The sequence below is a fragment of the Carcharodon carcharias genome, chromosome 5 (genome assembly GCF_017639515.1).
Source record: "Carcharodon carcharias isolate sCarCar2 chromosome 5, sCarCar2.pri, whole genome shotgun sequence".
In the NCBI taxonomy this organism is placed as follows: domain Eukaryota; kingdom Metazoa; phylum Chordata; class Chondrichthyes; order Lamniformes; family Lamnidae; genus Carcharodon; species Carcharodon carcharias.
Genome location: NC_054471.1, coordinates 113,399,476 through 113,420,899, shown reverse-complemented (window position 1 = coordinate 113,420,899; position 21,424 = coordinate 113,399,476). Strand labels below are relative to the sequence as shown.

At 41.4% G+C, this 21,424-nt stretch overlaps 1 protein-coding gene across 5 annotated transcripts in view; it reads right to left on the bottom strand.

Annotated features, from left to right (window-relative positions):
- The window catches only part of runx2a (RUNX family transcription factor 2a), a 203,906-nt gene that overhangs the window by 103,313 nt on the left and 79,169 nt on the right, over positions 1 to 21,424 (bottom strand). For all 5 annotated transcript variants that reach the window (XM_041188847.1, XM_041188850.1, XM_041188851.1 and 2 more), the window contains 2 exons: positions 21,104 to 21,260; positions 4,460 to 4,564 (listed from right to left, as the gene is read on the bottom strand). In XM_041188847.1, coding sequence (XP_041044781.1) covers positions 4,460 to 4,564; positions 21,104 to 21,260 — 262 coding nt within the window. The remainder of the gene's footprint in view (positions 1 to 4,459; positions 4,565 to 21,103; positions 21,261 to 21,424) is intronic.

Sequence of the window (21,424 nt, the reverse complement as noted above, 5' to 3'; positions counted from 1 at the left end):
CATCCTCAATGATGGGGGAGCCCAGCACATCAATGCAAAAGACAAGGCAATTGCAGCCATCTTCAGCCAAAGGTGCTGAGTGGATGATCCATCTCAGCTTCCTCTGGAGGTCCCCAACATCACAGATGCCAGTCTTCAGCTAATTTGATTCACTCCATGTGATATCAAGAAATGGTTGAAGACACTGGATAATACAAAGGCTATGGACCCTGACAATATTCCAGCAATAGTACTGAAGACTTTTGCTCCAGAACCAGCCACGCCCCTAGCCAAGCTGTTCCTGTACAGCTACAATACTGGCATCTATCAGGTAATGTGGAAAAGTACCCAGGTATGTACTGTCCACATAAAGCAGGACAAATTCAACCCCGCCAATCACCGTCCCACTACTTTTGATCATCAGCAAAGTGATGGAGAATGTCGACAACAGTGCTATCAAATGGCACTTGCTTAGTAATAACCTGCTCATTGATGCTCAGTTTGGGTTCCGCCAGGGCCACTTACTTCATTACAGCCTTGGTTCAAACATGGACAAAAGAGCTGAACTCCTGAGGTGAGGTGAAAATGATTGCCCTTGACATGAAGGCAGCATTTGACCGAGTGTGGCAACAACGAGCGCAAGCAAAACTGGAGTCAATGGGAATCAGTGGAAAACTCTCCACTGGTTGGAGTCATACCTAGCATAAAGGAAGATGGTTACGGTTGTTGAAGGTCAATCATCTCAGTCCTGGGACATCACTGCAGGAGTTCCTCAGTGTTAGTGTCCTAGGCGCAATGATCTTCAACTGTTTCATCAATGACTTCCCTCCATCATAAGGTCAGAAGTGGGGATGTTTGCTGTTGATTGCACAATGTTCACCACCATTTGCGACTGCTCAGATACTGAAGCAGTCCATGTCCAAATGCAGAAAGACCTGGACAATATTCAGCTTGGGGTTATAAGTTGGAAGTAACATTCACGCCACACAAGTGCCAGGCAATGACCATCTCCAACAAGAGAGAATTTAACCATCTCCCCTTCACATTCAATGGCATTACCATAGCTGAATCCCTCACTATTAAGACCCACGGGTTTACCATTGACCAGAAACTGAACTGGACCAGCCATTTAAATACTGTGGCTACAAGAACAGGTCAGAGGCTGGGAATTCTGTGGTGAGTAACCCACCTCCTGGCTCCCTGAAGTCTGTCTACCATTTACAAGGCACAAGTCAGGAATTTGATAGGATACTCTCCACTTGCCTGGATGAGTGCCGCTCCAACAACACTCAAGAAGCTTAACACCATCCAGGATAAAGCAATCTGCTTGACTGGCACCAATCCACCACAATAAACATTCACTCCCTCCACCACTGATGCACAGTGGCAGCAGTGTGACATCTACAAGATGCACTATAGCAACTCACCAAGGGTCCATTGACGCACCTTCCACACTGCAACCTCTACCACCAAAAAGCGCAGGTGCAGCAGATGCATGGGAACACCAACACCCGCACATTCCCCTCCAAGCCAATCACCATCCTGAATTGGAACTATATCACCATTCTTTCACTGTTGCCTGATCAAAATCCTGGGACTCCCTTCCTAATAGCACTGTGGTGTTTCTACAACACTGGGACTGCAGTGATTCATAAAGGCATCAGACCACCACCTTCTTGAGGGCAATTAGGGATGAGTAATAAGTGTTGACCTAGCCAGCGATGGTCACATCCCAGGAATGAATAGAAAAAAAATTACATAGTGTAATGGGAAATTTGTCTTCTCAAAAGGAAACCTCTGGAAACATGTCTGTTTTGGTGGGTTCTGCTGATGTTCGCATAGAAAAATCTAGAGAAAAAGTTAAAAGGAGCCACAGCAAAGAAGTTGAAATGGCTCCCATGAATTTCCTTTCTTCACTTGTCTCTACACAGAATGTAGTTCTGTTTGTATTATACAATAATGTTTATTATTTATTGTCATTCTGTATCTCAGTATTTTTGATTATTGTTTTTCCTCCCTGACTTTGCTTATCTTCTTTATTTTATCGTCCTTTATTGTTTCTCATGTTCTCCTCTTCCTCTTCTGTTGTTTAACTTAATTTATTTTCTTCACTCTTTCTTCCCTCTATCCCGCAGTAAACAGTGCGGATGATTGTAATGGACTTCAAAAGGACATAGCAAGGCTTGTGGAATGGGTAGACATGTGACGAATGAAATTCAACAAAGAAAGGTCTGAAGGAATACATTTTGGTAAGAAGAATGAGGAGGCACAATAAAAGCTAAACGATACAATTTTAAAAGAAGTGAAATAACTGAGACATCTGGGGGACCTTGCACACAAATCTTTGAAAATGACAGGACAGCTTAACATGACAGTTATTAAAGCATATGGAATCTTGGGCTTTATAAATAGAAGCATAGAGAACAAAAGACAGGAAGTTGTACTAAATCTATATAAAATACTAATTTGGCCACAGCTGGAATATCTTGGCCAATTCTGGGCACCACACTTTAGGAAAGACATGAAGGCTTTTGAGTGGGTACAGAAAAGTTTTATTTGAAGGATCCCAGAGATGAAGTATTAAGGTTATGTGGATAGACAGGAGAAGATGGGGCTGTACTCTTTAATGTAGAGAATGCTAAGAGGAGATTTGATAAAGGTATTTAAGATCATGAAAGGTTTAGATAGAGTAAGTAAAGTGAAGCTGTTTCCAATGACTGAAGGGTTGATAACCAGATTTAAGATTCAGAGTTCAGATGATTGGCTAAAGAACCTAAGGAGACATGAGAAAAATACTTTTAAGCAACGAGTGGTTAACGTTTGGAATGCACTGCCTGATTAGCATAGTGCAAGCAGATTTAATACGACCTTTCAAAAGGAAATTGGATAAATACTTGAAGGAGAAAAACTATCACAGAAATACAGAGAAACAGTGGGGAAGTTGGGTTGACTGGATTGCTGTTTGAAATAGACAGTACAGACTCAATGGGCTGAATGGCCTCCTTCTGTGCTGTACTATTCTCTGCTTCTATAAAAGGATGTTTTAGTATGTTTATTTCGAAAGTTTAGAATTTAGAATGTGAACAAACAAAATAAGAATATTTTTGGTTATTTAACAGTCAAGCGCTGGGGGCCATCACACCATTTCAAAACATGCTTAAGATACATACTGCAACAAGTATAAACATTATTTACATTCCAATTATACTTTCTAAATGAGATTAATAGCTCCTTTGAAGTATAGCTTGTGAAAATGGTCATTAAAATATTATGCAAATTAGTTTGTCTTGGATACCTGCTCTGAGGTGTGATGTCACTTAACTCTAAGTGAGAATGATTGGAAAACAATAAGATGGCTTTTTTCCATTAAACATATCAAGTGAATGTTCCTCTTATATTACTGAGGAATTGGATGTTTCAGAAAGTGTCAGATTGGTTGCTGTTTCAGTAGTTATACAGAATTTGGCAAAATTGTAATTATTTTGTCTGTTCAGATATATTGTGATGAGCTAAAAAGGAAAGGTGTCAACACTTACATCATTTTTTAAAAGATAATTATGATTGGTGTGTAACAAGGAGGCAGAGGGCTCTGTTGCTTTACCAAAACTGCCATTATTTTGCTTGTTAATGTTAACAATCAGTGCCAGCAATCTAGTCAATGTGGAAACCGTCACTGGCAATCCTGATCCTAAACTCATACAGAATCCACACACAAACTCCAAGCAATGGACACTGACTCACAATTAGGGTTAACCAATCTTCAGTTGTTTAATCAAAGGGCAAGAGAGTGAATTATGACACTCTGATATTGTGGTAGCCAAGATCAGATAACTGAGTACAGATTGGGGATCCTGGTCTGTAAGCTTCAAATATGGAGATGTTACCACCAAACCTTTGGAAGTTTCAACATTGTAATTCAAGATTTCTTTTGCTGACTATTGTTCATCAGCATTGGTGAATACTCAAGCACTATTCACAGTTATATCAGACAGTTTCTAGTCAGGTCATTTTGACACGCTATTTGGCACACACCTTGGATACAAAATTGAATTGAACTTGACCAGAATATCTCAGCTAAAATGAGGTCCAGCACAATCATTGATTTGGAAATGGTTAAAGATGAGCAATTTATTCACTAAATCTCCCACCTGAAAACACTGACACTAAGATGGGACAGGAACATAACTTACTAAAAGAGTTCAATGGAATAGTTGGCTTAAATCCCGAAACAATTGCACATAATCAAACTTTAATTTAACAGCTTTTGTGATTTTAAAAGTTAAACCCCTATGTCAATCCAAAGGACTTATGGCATTCTGAATGAAACGTCCAGAAATCCTCTCATGGTTGAGGTACCTTTTCGTTATAGATCTGACATGACAAATTTTACAAATTTCAACTCATCTAATCAAACAAAAATACTGTAATTATCTGTCAGTGCAAATCATATCAGTAATGAACACAGGAAGGTAGCACTTACTTCTTGGTTCTCTAGGTCCATCCACTGTAACCTTTATAGCTCTGTGATAGGTGGCCACTTGGGGTGGGTTTGTGAATACTGTGATTGTCAATGTAAAACTTTTACCTGAAAAATATAGTAACATTTATTTTTACTTAGTATATGACTATTATGCCCAAGTTCCAATGAACAATTATTTCTATTTTGCAGCATTATGATGGTGCAGTCTTAAATAACTGAAAGCACATACACTGGTCATTGCAATCTTGATGCGAGTGTTTACAAAAACGGCCTCTGTCTGAAACATGGGGCAGGATCTTCTGGTTGGTGAGTGGGGGTGGGGCCCTCTCGCCGACACGTAAAAGGACGCGGGATGATGTCGGGTGGAACTCCCGACGTCACCCTGCGTCATTTCCATTTTCAGGTCGGCGGGGGTGCAACCGAGTCAGCTGCATGCCCCCTGACCTGTGGACGGCATATTGAGGACATTGAAAAAGTAACTAAGGTCGTTAATGGACCTGCCCATCCAACCAGTGGGCTTCGGGAAAAGCATGAAACCTCATCCACGGGCGGGATGAAGTTTCATGAGGGTATTTGAATCTTTAAAAAAGGTTTCAATAATACATATGGACAGTGTCACATGAGGGAACATGGCAGGGAAAAGTTTTAAAAGATGTTTAATAAAAGTTTTAAATCAGAGCTAATCTCCCTGAGGCAGCACTTACCATCAGGGAGATGAGTGCGCTCTATCGCGTGCATGTGCGAAAGAGTGCACTCTCGGCTAAGGGAACACCCCACCCCCACCCACCCCCCCCCCCCCCCCCCCCCCACCTGCACAGGGAGCACATAGCACTTCCTGGCAGACATCACACTGGACGGGCCTTAATTGGTCCGTCCACGTAAAATGGTGGCACACCCCCAATCGAGGGCGCCGATTGGAGGTGCGCCCATCTGCACCCACTCCCACACTCCTCCCCAACCCCCATCCCCAATGGGGGGAATATTTTTCCAAAGAAATTTTCGGCTGGATTTTACAGGGTTCCACGATCTCTGCTCCCACATCCCAGCTAAAAGGTTGGTGGCGGGAATCAGTGTTAATTGCTTTAAGGGGAGACTTCTACCCTATTTTGGTAGGAAGTCTGCCTTAGAGAGCTGCCAGCCAATCGGATAGCTGTCAGCTTTGTAGTCCCAGCTGTGCCAGCCGGGAGTGTTGGGCACTGCCGGGGCTACAGGAAGTCCCAACACACTGAGGAGCCCAGGTAAGTCCAGGGTCAGGGGTCTTGATGAGGGAAGTGAGGGGGGAGGGGTATGGGGGGGGGGGGGGGGTGTGTGGCGGGGGAAAGGGGGGGGTGGAGGTGGAAGAGGCTTAATTGAGGGGATAACCTTGAGGGGGAGGGGTGCCATCAATGCATTCAGGGGACCCCCTCAAAGGAGTTCACCCCAATTTTCCTGACACCAGCCTGCACAGTTAAAGCTGCTGGGCTTCCCATATGGCATGGGCCTCCCCTGCCATGGGTAATATACTGACAGGGGTGGGATGAGGCCCTTAAGTAGCCATCAATATGTTCAAGAGCAGGTGGGTCACCTGATGTCTCCCCTGCCCCTGCTGCAAAATTTCAGACAGGTCGAGGGCAGGTGGATAGGCCGATGGGAAGGCCACCCACTAGATTTTTCATGTTCCCCCACCATCACCACCTTCAAAGCACCAGCAGGGGTTTGTGAAATCCAGCCCTTTAACACCAAGATCTTTATGTCAATGTTGATGAATGTCTTAAATTTCTATCTTGGAAGTTTTTGTTTCTTGCAGAGTATATCATAATACAAATATTGTTGAGACCAACAATTATTTTGTAACTCTTAAAATTAAAATATAGATGCTATAAATTAACTTTTGTTTATTTAGTAAAATCTACTCTATATCCTGTAGCACAAACCTGTGTCAAACATTGTTTTTATATTTATCTATCTGTTCTTGTACATCAATATGAGATTTAACAATGTGATGGTGTATCATGGCACTGACCATAACACTTGTTTACTTGAAAGTGTGTCAAATTGTTTTTAAGACATTGCCCATGTGAAGAGGTTTTTATCGAAGAGTGGTGATCATGAGGAAATACATTGGCTTTTTTGCTCTTTCTGTTGGAATGAAGAAATGTGCACAGAGGTGAAAACATTAATCCTCATGTATCTAAAGAAGTATTTCTGCTTTTAGTATATCTAGCTACTGTCAGGTTGTTTCCCATAGTCTTATTTAATAATATTATAATGATTCTACATTTCTTTATTCCTGACAAGAAACTAAGTGCCAAACATTTTTGCTACTTGAGAATACAAAGGCTCACTACTTGACACATTAAAAGTTCCCTAGCTAAACCCATCAGTCTGAATACGGACATCTTATTCTCATAGTCTCAAGTGTTACTGGTCCATCTGAATCAAGTGAATGTTCTTGTCATTGCTACTGCATGACTTGATAAAGCTGTTATGCAACTCGAACCCGGAATTAGGACCAGTGTGTGAAGTGAAATTTTTCAACACCCTTCCTAACCCAGTCTAGCAGTGCTCCATTCCATCCATAGGAAAAAGTACACACATATTATTTACATTCTTTACGTAAGTTACCTTAGACTTTTGTAGCTTCACTTCTTTCTATCGATAAAAGTAGTGTCCCTATTATCGTTTTAAATCAATTAATTGGTATTTGAAATCAGTTATGTACCTACATAATGTTAATGATGGTTTTGAGAATATAAAAAACTGCACTTAAATCAGGAGCTTCAAGGTCAGTACAATCTTTTCAAAAGCCAAGTAATTTTTAAGCTGTGGGTGTTGAAACAATTTATGGCACCCCCAAACAAGAGGAAACCGGTCTAATCTATGATGCTACTCAGTTCTTCTTTCTTGAGTGCTGTGCAGGGTAGCATTGGAAAGAGGGTGCTTGTTTTCCTGCAGAGGAAGGGCAATTAAAATTCCCTACTGGTTTTGGATAACTTTTGCTTTATAACAGTAACTTAAGAGTGACAATTGCTGTGCTGTAGCAGGAGGCTATATAACCTGCCCACTTAGTTGCCGTGGCCTGGGGAAAGACCTGAAAGGAAAGAAACAAACAACTAACATGGCCATGAGTGTTCTTCAATGGAAGGTTAAATATCATTAAAAAAAATTACTATAAAAAACTAGATAAGCCGAATTGCTCCAGTTGATATGTGCAAAATCTTAACTGCTCTTTGTGAATGCATTTAGAATCAGAAAACTCCTTCCCACAATGGAGTATATTTTTGCGTGTCTACTAATTTTAGCAAAGTAAGAATGAGTAAAATATGGTTTCACACTTGCATCTAAAGAAGTTATCTTTAGAGCACCCTTATCACATATTCAAGTGTCTCAAAGTGTTTCAAACCTAGTGAATTACTTTTTGAAGTGTAGCCTATGTTGCTATATAGACAGAGAATGATAACTTATTCTGCATTTGTTGATTTTTCATTTGATGAAAAAGTGCTTTATTTTTATTTGCAAGGTTGGTGGTACAGGACCCTGTAGCCTTTTTGTTACTATTTTTTTTAGTATTTTTAATACATTGTATGTTTGTAAACCAGTGAACATTTAGCAAATATTTTCCATGAAAATTGTGTCCTGTCAAATAAACTGTTGATGACAATGTAAGAATAAATAATTCAGATTTGGTACTTAATAGCACCAGTTGGCTGAATCAGTAGAGATACAAATGTAATAATTACTGTCAAGCACAACAGCTTGCACTTGGCACAAAGTGTCGACCTTACCATATGTGACATTACCAACAATAATTACTTGCATCGAGGTCTCAAAGCTGCCTTAATGATTTAATGATTCCATTAGGGATAGATTGTTTAAGATATATAGAAGTGAAGGATTTTAAAATTAATTAGAATTCAAATCCATAATTGGTTTATAAACAGGGATTGATGGTGGAGCTCTAAGCAAGTTTTAAGTTAATGTATTACCTCAGTCTGCACTGACTGTTCCATTCACTCACTGCTGCAGTGCCTGTGTTAAAGGAACAAGCCTTTGAAATGAACAAGTTCAGTGTTTGAGAATTCTACAAGCATAGTACCAAGTTGGCTTTGACTTCAAACCCAGTAACAAAATTTGCAGGATAACTTACTCTTAGCTGATTGATATACATGTAATTTGGTTTTAATTTTGCAATTTAGCAAATGGTTAATATAAGGCTCCTTCAAACTTAGCAAGTCATTTATGTTAATTAAAATTATGGAGATTTTTAAGGACATGAAAAACTATTTCATAATTCTTCATTTGGTCACATGTGTTGTTTCTTATTTTTCTTCTAAACTATCCAGGTTATTTTCACAATGTGGAGCCAAATTACGAACTTGGGATGTTTTCGACATTAAAGTCATTATATAATTGCAAAGATTAGATACCAAAGTATTATATTTTAATTATTTGTAACACTTATCCAAAATTCTACTTATAACTAGTTGAAAGTGAGTTGTTTTAACTAATGTTATTTCAAGATCACTGGTTGATTCCCTTACTGATAATAATTCTTTCTGCTGCTCATTATACATTGCTTTCTTCACAGATCTGTTAACATGGAAATAGGGAACTGTTCTTACATGTACACACATACACACACACACACACAAAATAATGCCAAATATGTAATATGAAAAAATATTATATAATAAAGACAATCATGTGTGGTATTATCATAGATATTGATAAATGTTATAGGTTTATTTAATAAGTGTGAAAAACCTATAACTCAACAACAACTTGCATTTATAAAGCTTCTGATTTAGAAATATGCCCCAAAGAACTTGACAGATGCACAATCAGCTAAAGAAGAGAAAATTAGTATCAGTGACTAAAAACTTAGTCAAAGATGTAAGTTTAAGAAGGGTCTAAAAGAGGACAGGGAGCAGAGGAGAGTATAGGTACTAACTGGCTCATATTTGCTACTGGAGGGACAAAGTAGGGACACAAGGTCAGATTTGGAGGGACACAAAGTTCTGAGGAGATGGGTATGGGACTGGAGGAATTTACTGAGATAGGTTGAGGCAAGGCAATGAGAGGATTTAAACTTTGAGGGTACGATTGCCAATGTAGCTCAGCAAGGCAATTTTGTCTGCTTACATTAAAGTGAAGCCCCTTGAGATGTTTTACTCCATTAAAGATGCTACACAAATGCATGTTGCGGTGGAGTGAGCAACATGGGATAACATATGTGCAGTAGAGTTTTGTATGAGAAGAGAGTTATGGAGGGTGGAGGTAGGGAGGTTGACCAGGAGCATTTGAACTGTTGTGATTGGAGAGGATGAAGGCACAGGTCAGGGTTTTAACAATAGATTTGCTGAGGCGGGGGTGGGGGGGCTGGCGGTGGAGGGTGGCAGAAGGGGGTTGTGGACAGAGACTAGTGATATAACATGGTGGAAATAGATGGTCCATGTGATGAACAGGATATGGGGTCAGAAATTCAGCTTGGGAAATTCAGGATGAATAGAAAATAGGAGAAAGTAAAATGTTATGGAAACAGCCCTGACTTTTCCCCTCACCATCCATTTGTAAACAGAAAGATGTTTTGATTTGCTTCCCCCTTTATAAGCGGTGCCGTATTTCCCAACCCCTCGGTTTCAGTGCAATCCAATTTCTATTAATAACCCCATGGCAAATTTGTGATAGAATGAACTCAGAGGGTCAGTTTATTTGCACACACTCAAACGCAGGAGGAGTGTAGCAATGTTGCCTTCTTTTCACTCAAACAATAAAAAACAGGGGTAGAGAAAGATAGGTTTACATGGCAAAGACTACAGAGAAAATAATTATTGTTTCATGCGTTTCCTGAATCCAGAATCAAAGTCTAATGATGCATTCCTTCACAGGGATCAGTAGGCTGAACTGATGCTGGATAATTCACTTTTCTAGTAGAGATGACTTCATGATGAGATAGGCATGCAGAGATGAATCAGTCTTATGGGCAATGGTACATAGGTTCCAGTCAAAACAATGTTGATGGTGCCAGGCATTCAAACCTGGACAGAGCCCCTTTTCTGACTGCTATTACTTCGTAGATGGAAAGATGGCAGACTGAGCTTTGCAGCTTTGTAAGGCAATATTATTATAATTCCACTCTCCACTTTGGTTTTGACAAAGGATGTGGATCCCTTTGTCTGGGACCCTAAGGTTGTTAATGTTCCAACCATTAACTCTTGAATGGGAGATTTCAGGGTCCTTTGTCCTAGCAGACAAATGGGCTCCGATTGGCCAAGCCTGGCTTATGAAATGTAGATGGCCTTTGTATAATTCCTTTTGAATTTTTGATCATTAGCATCCCTTCAGAGATGATGAGGTGCAAACCTCTGCGGTACTGCCCTGATAGCTCCTTTGTTTAGGGTCATGGACAGACATAGCTTCTGCCATTTTAAAAGGTCATTGTCCAGTTTTAAAACTACTAGAAATTACCTATGAGAATATTTATATATTATATACACACACAAATCTTTTCTTTTGTAACAGGGCTAAGACCTCACACTCTATGGCCTGAATTTTCAGCTTGGTGGGTGGGTGCGATTGATGGGCCTGGGAGTGGTCGGGAAACTGACCGCCAACCGTGATCGGCCCCTAAGCGTAATTTCATACTGGCTGGCTGAGCGCGTGCTGAAAAGCTCAACACTGCCAGGGTGGTGGCAGGAAGAGGGCGGGCAAGCTCTGAGAGAAAGCTCCCTGAAAGCAGAAAGTTGCTTCAGGGAGCTACAGACCCGAAAACCATGAAATAAAGTTTTGAAAATCAGGAAAAAATGTCCAAGCATCACAATCAGGCACCTGAACATATAGATGATAAAAATGCTGACGGCAGATTTTTATTTTATTTAATAATAGAAACCTCATCCTGCCCTTGGATAAGGTTTGATGGAAAATGCAAACTTTGCCTTGCGATTCGCCAACCATAAGGTTGATGGACCACGAAGAATTGGAGACAATTGCGCCATTAGTACACTTAGTTGCCCCCTTAATTGTCAGTGGGTGCACTTCTGACTTTTGCACATGCCCACCGAGCGAAATATCATGCAGTTTTACACTTGATCGGGTCAGGCGCGTGCCTGCCCGCAAGATGTAAAATTCTGCCCTATATTTTAATAAAAATGTATATATCTTTTATAAAAATATAGAGTATGAGGTCTTAGCCCCATTACAAAAGAAAATAGTTGCATTTATATAGCATCTTTCATGACTTCAAGACATCCCAAAGTGCTTTACAGCCAATTTGTACTTTTGAAGTGTAGTCATTTTTGTAATGTAGGGAAACACAGCCAACCCAGTTTGTGCACAGTGACCTCCCATAATCAGCAATATGAGAATGATCAGATAATCTGTTCCTGCAATTTTGATTGAGGAATAAATATTGGTCAGGATTGGAGGGATAACTGCCCTGCTCTTTCTCAAAATAGTGCCTTGGAATCTTTTACTTCCACCTGAAAGGGCAGTTGGGGCCTTGGTTTAACATTCCATCTGCTTCTTCAGTACAATGCTGGATTGTCAGTTTAGATTTTTGTGCTCAAATCCTGGACTGAGACTTGAACCCACAATCTTCTGACTTGGAGGCAAGAGGGTTACACATTGAATCACAGCTGAGTATGAGGTTGTGAACACTCTGCTTCAACTAGAGACAGTAACAATGGAAGGGGATAGACCCAGAGTACAGTGTTTGTAGGGCCAAAGACAATGGACAATAATTAATTCTCCCGAGGGAGGTGGGGGCTCACCCAATGGTCAGAGAACTGGCAAGGAACACTCATCAGTTCCACTGCAGAGGCCCAATGGAATTAAGTGCCTTTAAGTGGTTGATGGGATTCAAGACCCCAAGGGCAAAAGTCCCAACCACTGAGAGCTTCTGGCCAATCAGAAGCCAGTAGCTCATCACTGCAAGCAGCACCATATAGGGCACAGTAGCTGTTGTCGGTAATGCACCCAAGGATCGCCAAGGGACCCCAGGGTAAAGCTAATGAGATGGGATAGGGATTGTGGGATGGGGGTTGCAGAAGTGGGGGAAGGGGTTGTAGGCAAGGGTAGAAGTGGCTTTCAGTGACCACCCCCGTGCCCAATGTCAGGCTCCTTAATCAGGCACCCAGTGCCTGATAATGAGGAACCCCTATCCAGAAGGCCACTGGCAAACCCGACAAGGTTTGCTGGACGACCTTCAGGCAGTGTGGGAAAGCTATGTGGTTCTTATTTAATTCCTGAGCCACCACTAAATTGAGGTGGGCTCAGGGATAATTGGTGTTAATATTAATGAGTCTAACTGTCATCCCAGTGCCGGCAGCCGGGAATTCCACATCAGCCCCTTCTGCCCTCTCACTGAATCGGGGAATTTTTCCACAGCTGGAGACTGACATGGGCCTTCTCCCATGATTAGGCGGGCCTAGCTGCCATGGTTACTGATTAAATCCAGCACAGGCTGCAGTTTTGTCAATGTTAAACTGGATGAAATTGCAGTTCATCCAGGACTGGATGCCAGGCAAACAGTTTGACAAGATAGAGGCAGTGGAGGGGTTGAGAGAGGTAGTGGAGAGGTAAAGTTTACTGTCATTAGTGTATACGTGGAAGGTGACTCCATGCGTTTAAAGTATATTGCTGAGGGGCTGCATAAAGTTGAGAAACAGGAGGAGCCTAGGATAGACCCATGGAAGAACTGTAGAGGTAAAGGTGCAGGAGTGAGAAGTGAAGTTATCACTGGAGATGCTCAGGCTACGATTGACTGGTAAGTGTGGAACCAGTCAAAGGCAGTCCTAAGGAGCTGGAAAATGGAGGAGACACATTGGAAGAGCATGGTGTGGTTGATTATATATCAATGGCTGCAGAGAGGTTGAGGAGGACGAGGATGGATAAAGCACCAAAGAACCACAGTCAGTTATAGCAAATGTTTTTTGGGACATTGGCTCAGTGCTGAGCCAGTGGCTGGAACATGATTGAAGAGATTCAAACACGGAGTTGCGCAAAAGTTAGGCAAGGAATTAAAAGGTAACATCATGTTTAAGGACTCTGTACAGGAAGAGAAGGTTGAAGCTGGACTGATCATTTGCAGATAGAGGAATCAAAAGTGGGTTTTAGAGGAGGGCAATGATGACAAGAGTTTGGAAATGAAGGGAGGCAAACATGCCCTTTTGGTCTCGAGGAAAGGAACAATTTACAGCATCAGCTGGTTGGTGGAAAGGGGACTGGGTGGTTAGTAGGGGCCAAGGGAGCAGGGATCATGGACAAAATGAGCATTAAGAAGGAATTAGGAAGGATAGGAGAGAAATTCAAGGAGGACACAGGATCAGGGATAAGGCAGGGAGAACTTGACGGAGGTTTAATTTGGTGGCGAAAGGATCAAGCAACAGAGACAACTAAATGAATGCTCTCAATCTCCACTTTTTGGAGATAAGAGTAGATAAGGAAGGGGAGAGTGGTTAAAGGATATGATTGATAGTGGAGAAAAGAAACCAAGGGTTATCTTTGCTTTCGAGATAATTGCAGAGTAATACCAATTGTGATAGTGGAGAGAGAGGCCTGAAAGTACCTGATGGGTCTGGAATGATCTGGTAATGGATGAATAATCCAGCTCTACACCAGCTATAGTAACATATGCATCCCATTAACTTGAGGGAATAAAGATGGTGTCTACACCTGTGGGAACGACTAGGGCCTGAATTTTTTAAAGGTGGAGAGGGTTTCCAGTGCAGCCAAAATGGCACTAGAGATCTGATTCTGGAAGTTCTGCCCTTGAACCCGGCACCCACGTTTTCATCAGTGGGGGAACTGGGGCACGTTGTAGTTTGTACATCTTTGGTTCATGGAAACAGCTGCATATGTGAAACAACTCCAATTTTCATTAGTGGGATATCCAAAACACGATTTATGGGCTTTACGCTTTTCAGAAGGCCTAAAGCTGCTGGAGTTATTTGGAGATGTAAGGTAACCTTTTGGAGTGGTAGGGTACCCTTTTTATAGGTCCAGGGACACCTATGGGAGAGGTCAGGTTCCCTCTGGGATTGTTAAAATTAGACATGGATGTGTGTAACAAAATGGATAAATTCATTGGAACTGTCAACTTAATTGAAACTGTCAAGCTGTTCATGACATTTAAATCTCTTGGCCTTTAAATGTTTAAAAAAGAAACATTCTGCAGTTGAAAATTCAGTGCTTGCTATTTCACTTAGTTTGTCAACATAAACTTGAGGGTTGTCATTATAGGATTTGTACTGCATGACTGATTTCATTAACTATCATTATCACAGTGGTGTGCCTGTCAGTTCACAATTTGATTTACAGCTGCAAGTGATTATAAAGTCTTGGATGTGGGGCTATTGAATGCAAATGCTTGTTTTTATTATCATTTAAGTAATTGAATGAAATGTTTCTTTTATAGTGGATTAAGCACTTAAATGAAATGTTTGTTTTTATAATGGATTATGTAGTTGAAGGTATGTAAATGTAGTGAATTGTTTTTTATGATTGAGAGTATTTTTTTTAAATAATAAAGTCTGCAATAGACAACTTTATTTCAACTCAGCATGGATCCAAAGGTCTGCTCATGGTTAATACTGGGTGAATTGGCATGGAGGGTGTCAGAGCAAATGGTGGGTTGGGGCATGAGTTGGCATGAATTGGCACTAAGTTGGGTACAGGGGCATAGGTTGGCATGGAAGTTATGAGGGACCATGGGGGATGAGACGGGGCATGAGGTGACATGAGTTGGCATGGATGGGGTTTAAGGAGTGTGTGGAGTGGTGAGGGGATGTGAGGCTTGAGGACTGGAGCGCAGTTTTATTTTTACAGCTGGGACAAAGTACCGGATGACCAAAGCAGGCCTTTTACACAGCCCACCTCTGCACCCGGCAGCCCTGTGGCTGCCTCCACACTGTTCCTGGTGGTCGTGGGCCAGACTCCAGCATGCACGACCCCCCACCCCCGCTCTCCCACCGGAACCAAACGTGGAGCATCCAGAGCACTTATTCTCCAAGTTGGATTTGTGGAGTCTGGAATTTTCCTGACTGGGCTCCTGGCTCAGAAGGAAAAGTTCAGGCCTCAGAGGAAGCAAATGTTTTGCTGGGGACAAGGACATCAAAGTTGGAGGGGAGGAAATGGTTGAGCAAATCAACAACTGCACAAATATTGTGGCAAGTCGTGGGGGTAGCGGCTCGATAGCTAGCAACTTGAAGAACAATTACAAGTGACTTTGGGAAGAGTTTTTTTCAGATGCAGATGCAAAAGGAGGTTTGAAGTGGGTTCTGGTATGTGGATGGTGAAGCATACAAGGAAGTATTTGCCAATGTGTTGTCTGTGATGAGACATTTGCTAAAATGGCAAGGATGTGTGAATGATTGTGAATATGTGATAGAGTTTTTAATGAAGGGAGAGAAACTTATGGGTGGTGTTGTGCCCATGAGTCTGTTGCCCTTGTCCTTCTAGATGATAGAGGTTGCAGGTTTGGAAAGTGCTGTTGAAGGAGGCTTGATAAGTTGCTGCAGGGCATCTTGTAAATGCTGCTGCTGTGCGTTGGTGGTGGATGGGGTGCCAATGAAGTGGGCTGCTTTGTCCTGGATGGTGTTGAGCTTCTTGAGTGTGTTGGAACCACAGTCACCCAGGCAAGTGGGCAGTATTCAATCATACTCCTGACTTGTGCCTTGTAGATTGTCAAATGACTTTGGGAAGTCAGGAGGTGAGTTACTTGTCACAAAATTTCCAACCTCTCACCTGCTCTTGTAACCAAAGTACATGGCTGATCCATTTAAGTTTCTGATCAACGGTCAATGGTTATCCTCAAGATGTTGATAGTGGGGAATTCAATTATGGGAATTCTGTTGAATGTCAAGGGGCTATGGTTAGATTCTGTCTTGTTGGAGATGGTTGTGGCCGGGCACTTGTGTGGCGCAAATGTTACTTGGCACTTATCAGCCCAAGCCTGAATGTTGTCCAGGTCTTGCTGCATATGGACACAGATTGCTTCATTATCTGAGGAGTCGCTAATGGTACTGAACATTGTGCAATCATCAGCGAGCATCCCCACTTTGGATATTATGGCAGAAGGAAAGTCATTGATGAAGCAGCATAAATGGTTGGGCCTAGGACACTACCCTGAGGAACTCCTGCAGTGATGTCCTGGGGCTGAGACAATTGTCCACCAACAACTACAACCACCTTCCTTTGGGCAAGGTATGACTCCAACCAGTGGAGAGTTTTCCCCAATTCCCATTGACTTCAATGGGGCTCCTCGATCTCACACTCAGTCAAATGTTGCCTTGATGTCAAGGGCAGTTACTATCACCTTACCTCTGGAGTTAAGCTCTTTTGTCCATGTTTGGACCAAGGTTGTAATGAGGTCTGGAGCTGAGTGGTCCTGGCAAAAACCAAATTGAGCATTGGCGAACAGGTTGTAATTGCTGCTTTATAGCAACGTAGATGTCATTGTCCATCATTTTGCTGATGATCAAGAGTCGACTGATGGGGTGGTAGTTGGCCAGACTGCGTTAGTTCTGCTTTATGTGTACAGGATATTCCTGGGCAATTTTCCACATAGCCGGGTAGATGCCAATGTTGTAGCTGTACTGGAACAACTTGGCTAAGAGTGCAGCTAGTTTTGGAGCACAAATTTTCAGTATTAGTGCCGAGATTTTGTCAGGCCCAAAGCCTTTGCAGCATACAATACCTTCAGCCGTTTTTTTGATATCACATGGAGTGAATCGAATTGGCTGAAGACTGGCATCTGTGATGGTGGGGACCTCTGGAGGAGGCCAAGATGGAACATCCACTCAGCACTTCTGGCTGAAGATTGTAGCAAATGCTTCAGCCTTGTCTTTTGCAGTGATGTGCTGGGCTACCCCATCATTGACGATATTTGTGGAGCCTCCTCCTGTTAGCTATTTAATTGTCCCTCACCATTCAGGACTGGATGTGGCAGGATGGCAGACTTTTTAAGTGGTCTATTGGTTGTGAGTTTGTTCACTGTGCCTATTGCATGCTAGCCCTGCTGTTTAATATACAAGTAGCCCTGTGTTGTGGCTTCATCAGGTTGGCATCTCATTTTTAGGTATGTCTGGTGCATCCTCTCCTGCACTCCTCATTGTACCTGGGTTTTTCTGCTAACATGATAGTAATGATTGAGTGAGGATTATGCTGGGCCATGAAGTTATAGATTTTGGTTGAATACAATTCTCTGATGGCCCACAGTGCCTCATGTATGTCCAGTTCTGAGCTGCTAGGTCTGTTCTGATAAAAACAAAAAAACTGCGGATGCTGGAAATCCAAAACAAAAACAGAATTACCTGGAAAAACTCAGCAGATCTGGCAGCATCGGTGGAGAAGAAAAGAGTTGATGTTTCGAGTCCTCATGAGGACTCGAAACGTCAACTCTTTTCTTCTCCGCCGATGCTGCCAGACCTGCTGAGTTTTTCCAGGTCTGTTCTGAATCTATCCTATTTAGAACAATGGTAGAGCCACACAACACAATGGAGGGTATCCTCAGTGTGAAAATGGATTTCATCTCCATAAGGACTGTGCAGAGGCCACTTCAACCAATACTGTCATAGACAAATATATCAGTGACAGGTAGATTGGTATGGGTGCGACATACTTGGGGATGATGATGGAGGTGTTTGATAATTGGCTGTAAGGCATGATTTCATGAGTATGAATTTGTCAGGCTGTTGCTTGACTATTCTATAGGACAACTCTCCCAATTTTGGATTAGTCCCTGATGACCATAAGGAGGACTTTGCAGGGTCAAATGGGCATGGCGTGCAGTTGTCATTTCTGGTGCCTAGGTCAACACTGGTGGTTTGTCTGGTTTTATTCCTTTTTGACTTTCTGTAATGGGCTGGTACAACTGAGTGGCTTGCTAGGTCATTGAAGAGAACAGTTTAGAGTGAGCCACAGCATGTGGATCTGGAGTCACATGTAGGCCAGATCAGCTATGCGTGGCAGATTTCCTTCCCTAAAAGTGAACCAGATGGGTTTTATTGCAACAATCCAATAGTTTCATGGCCATCATTACTGAGACTAGCTTTTTAAAAAAATCCCAGGATAATTAATTAAATTTAAATTCCAACAGCTCCCGTGGTGGGATTTGAATCCAGATCATTTGCCTAGATCAATAATTGCCTAGATAACTAATCCAGGAACATTACTATGACACTGCCCTCCAAGGGGGCAGTCATGGGTCACATTCCTTTTTCAATCTAACAACCAATACAAAACAGATTAATTGATTATTCATTCACTTGCTGTTTGTGGGACTTTGCTGTGTGCAACCACCTACTTGGCAATTAATTAGTTTAAAAGCATTTTGGAACAGTGGGTGATAAGCCACTATCCAATTGGAAATTCTTTAGCTTAAAAACTAAAGGACCGAGGGAAGAATACCTATGTATCATATATATATATCTCTTTCTTCTTTCTTATATTGGTCACCATATTGGCTTTACATTAAACTGACAAAGTCCACCTGGGACATTAATGCATTTAACCTTTTAGTTAATTTCACCTCAGAGGTAAACAATAATTAATCATAATATGATTCACATATTTAATTAATATCTAAGTTTTGTAGTATATCTTTTTCTATTTTGATGAGCTAGATATTGAATATTTAAATTATCCATATCATTTAAAACCAGGCGATAGCATTCCTCCAAACGTAGTCTTGAAATTTAAAAATTTCTATGAAGATCAATTTTTTTTCTGCGTAACTGCCTTACTCATTGGAACTAAATGAATATCTGTTAACCATCTGAATAATTGAAAATGTCCCTTATTTAGTACTATGCATTTGCTGTACAATTTGTAAAATGCTGGAGGGGTATCAGAAAAAGAAATGGATTGTATGAACAAAACTTCTGTACCTTTCGAATACACATATGTAATAAGTTAGATATGCAATTGTTAGTCATTTCCAATAGCAGTTAGTGCAGTAATGCTTCAAGACAGGAAAAGGTGGGTGTTGTAAAGTGAGTCAATAAAACAGTCATCACTTTGCATCAACACAGGACTTTGCATAAATCAGAGAATGAATCAGAACAGAATGTTTCAAGCTCTATTACTGACTGTGTGCTTGGTAGACACTAATGTCGATATGTTCTTTAAAAGTCTATCATTCTGTAATTGAAATCTTTCAACTTGCCTTTCTGTTCAACTTGTTCTTTCTGTTGTTTAAACATTTTGGTTTGATGAGTAAGTTACATGAACTTCCTTAAAATTTTCAGTTTTCAAATATGTACACATGACTGTCGACCATGATCTCATGTCCTTTGTCCACTGTTTAGGCTTGTCTTTATGTGTTGGATCTTTTTACTTCTACGGCTAAGCTGTCTATGTCAGTCTGCTGTCTAGGAGCAGTTAATAGGTAACTCAAGTTCTAAGTGATTAAATAGTTTGAATGCTTGCTTCCCTGGCTCACACTGACTATGATCTGTTGGTGGTGGCTCAATGAATGTTCAGTAGAAATGGGAATCAATTAACAATCTAATCTCTCCCTCTCTCTTGAACTGAATCTCACAAGACAAGTCTCGACTTAAAAACTCTTTTGCAGCTCTTCCTGCCTTTGGCACACTCGTAGCTGGAAACAAGCCGTCTGCTTCAAAGCAAACCAGGGGTTTGTTCCATGAAGATCATAAGAAAAAAAGGGTCAAGTCTGTTTGGACATAATTACACTTCATCAAAAGAAGCTTTCTTCATCTCCCATGCGTGAAAAGCCTGCAAGCAGTTAGTCTTTTTTTTGAAAAGAAAAAAATGCTTTTTGGGAAGCCAGCCAAGAGAAAAGCAAAACAGTAAAACTGGGTACACCACTCCTTTGTGATTTCTTTGAACTTTAAAACAACTTTTTCAGGTACATTCGGTTTATGTGCTTGCATTGTGTGTTGACTGAGAGTCTTTTGGTCAATACGTTTCTCTTTATAGGAAACAACACAGACTTGGCACCCAAAATGAGTTCTAGAAACCCCCTTTTCTTCTCCCTTTTCGCAAAGGATTAATTTTAGAAAAGTGTTGGCTTGTAAGAAAAATCCTTCCGGCCATTAACTGTATGTCTGTTTCAAGCAAAAAGGGAAAGCTGATCTACAAAGGATTAGGCTGAAAGAAAACTTCCCTCATTTCTGTGTTTCAGGAGAGTACAGTGCTTACAACGACTTTGACATCTTTGAATATCAAAATGCTGATACATTTCTGCAATGGGCATCTGGAGAAAACGTTTTTACAACTTTACTGAGCGCTTTTAGCTCATCTGACCAAACCATGTTTCCTTGTTGAAAGGCGACTACAGTGAAATTATCCGGCGAACACACGAGGGACGGAGGGGATAGGGGAGCGAGTGTCCAAAAAGTTGGCAGGACATAAAAACAGATAGAAAAGAACTTGACAAAAAAAAAACATTTCAACAGAAAGTATTAGATGAAGAGCGAGGCAACTACATGGACCCCAAAGTCATTCTTTAACATCAGATGCAGCTAACTCTTGTTAACCATCATTACTACACCAGCATAAATACAGGATGGTGTCACATTCCCGTGCCTCGGAAATACTGCACTTGGACCACACACACGCATATACACATACATACATATATATACACACACACATCCACACAGGTAAAGTATCCACGAATTTAAGTTTGTTAAATTACTGTACCCCTTCCACTCCGGCCCACAAAGCGCAAATCATTGAAACGAGCCACTTGGTTCTTCATTACTGCCGATGCGTTGCGGAGTTCGGCCGAATAATTCTCATCATTGCCGGCCATGACAGTGACCACGGTGCCGTCAGGAACATCCCCCAAGGCTACCACCTGTCAGAGAGCAATACACATCATCAATACAGTGGGCTAGCTACTGCCACCGGGGAGCTGACTCACCTTCGGGGAAGGGGGCAGCTTTAGTTAGCACCGGGTTTAAACAGTGGCTGAACAACTCTCCAAAGATGGATATTGCTCAGTCTTGTTCTCTTTATAAA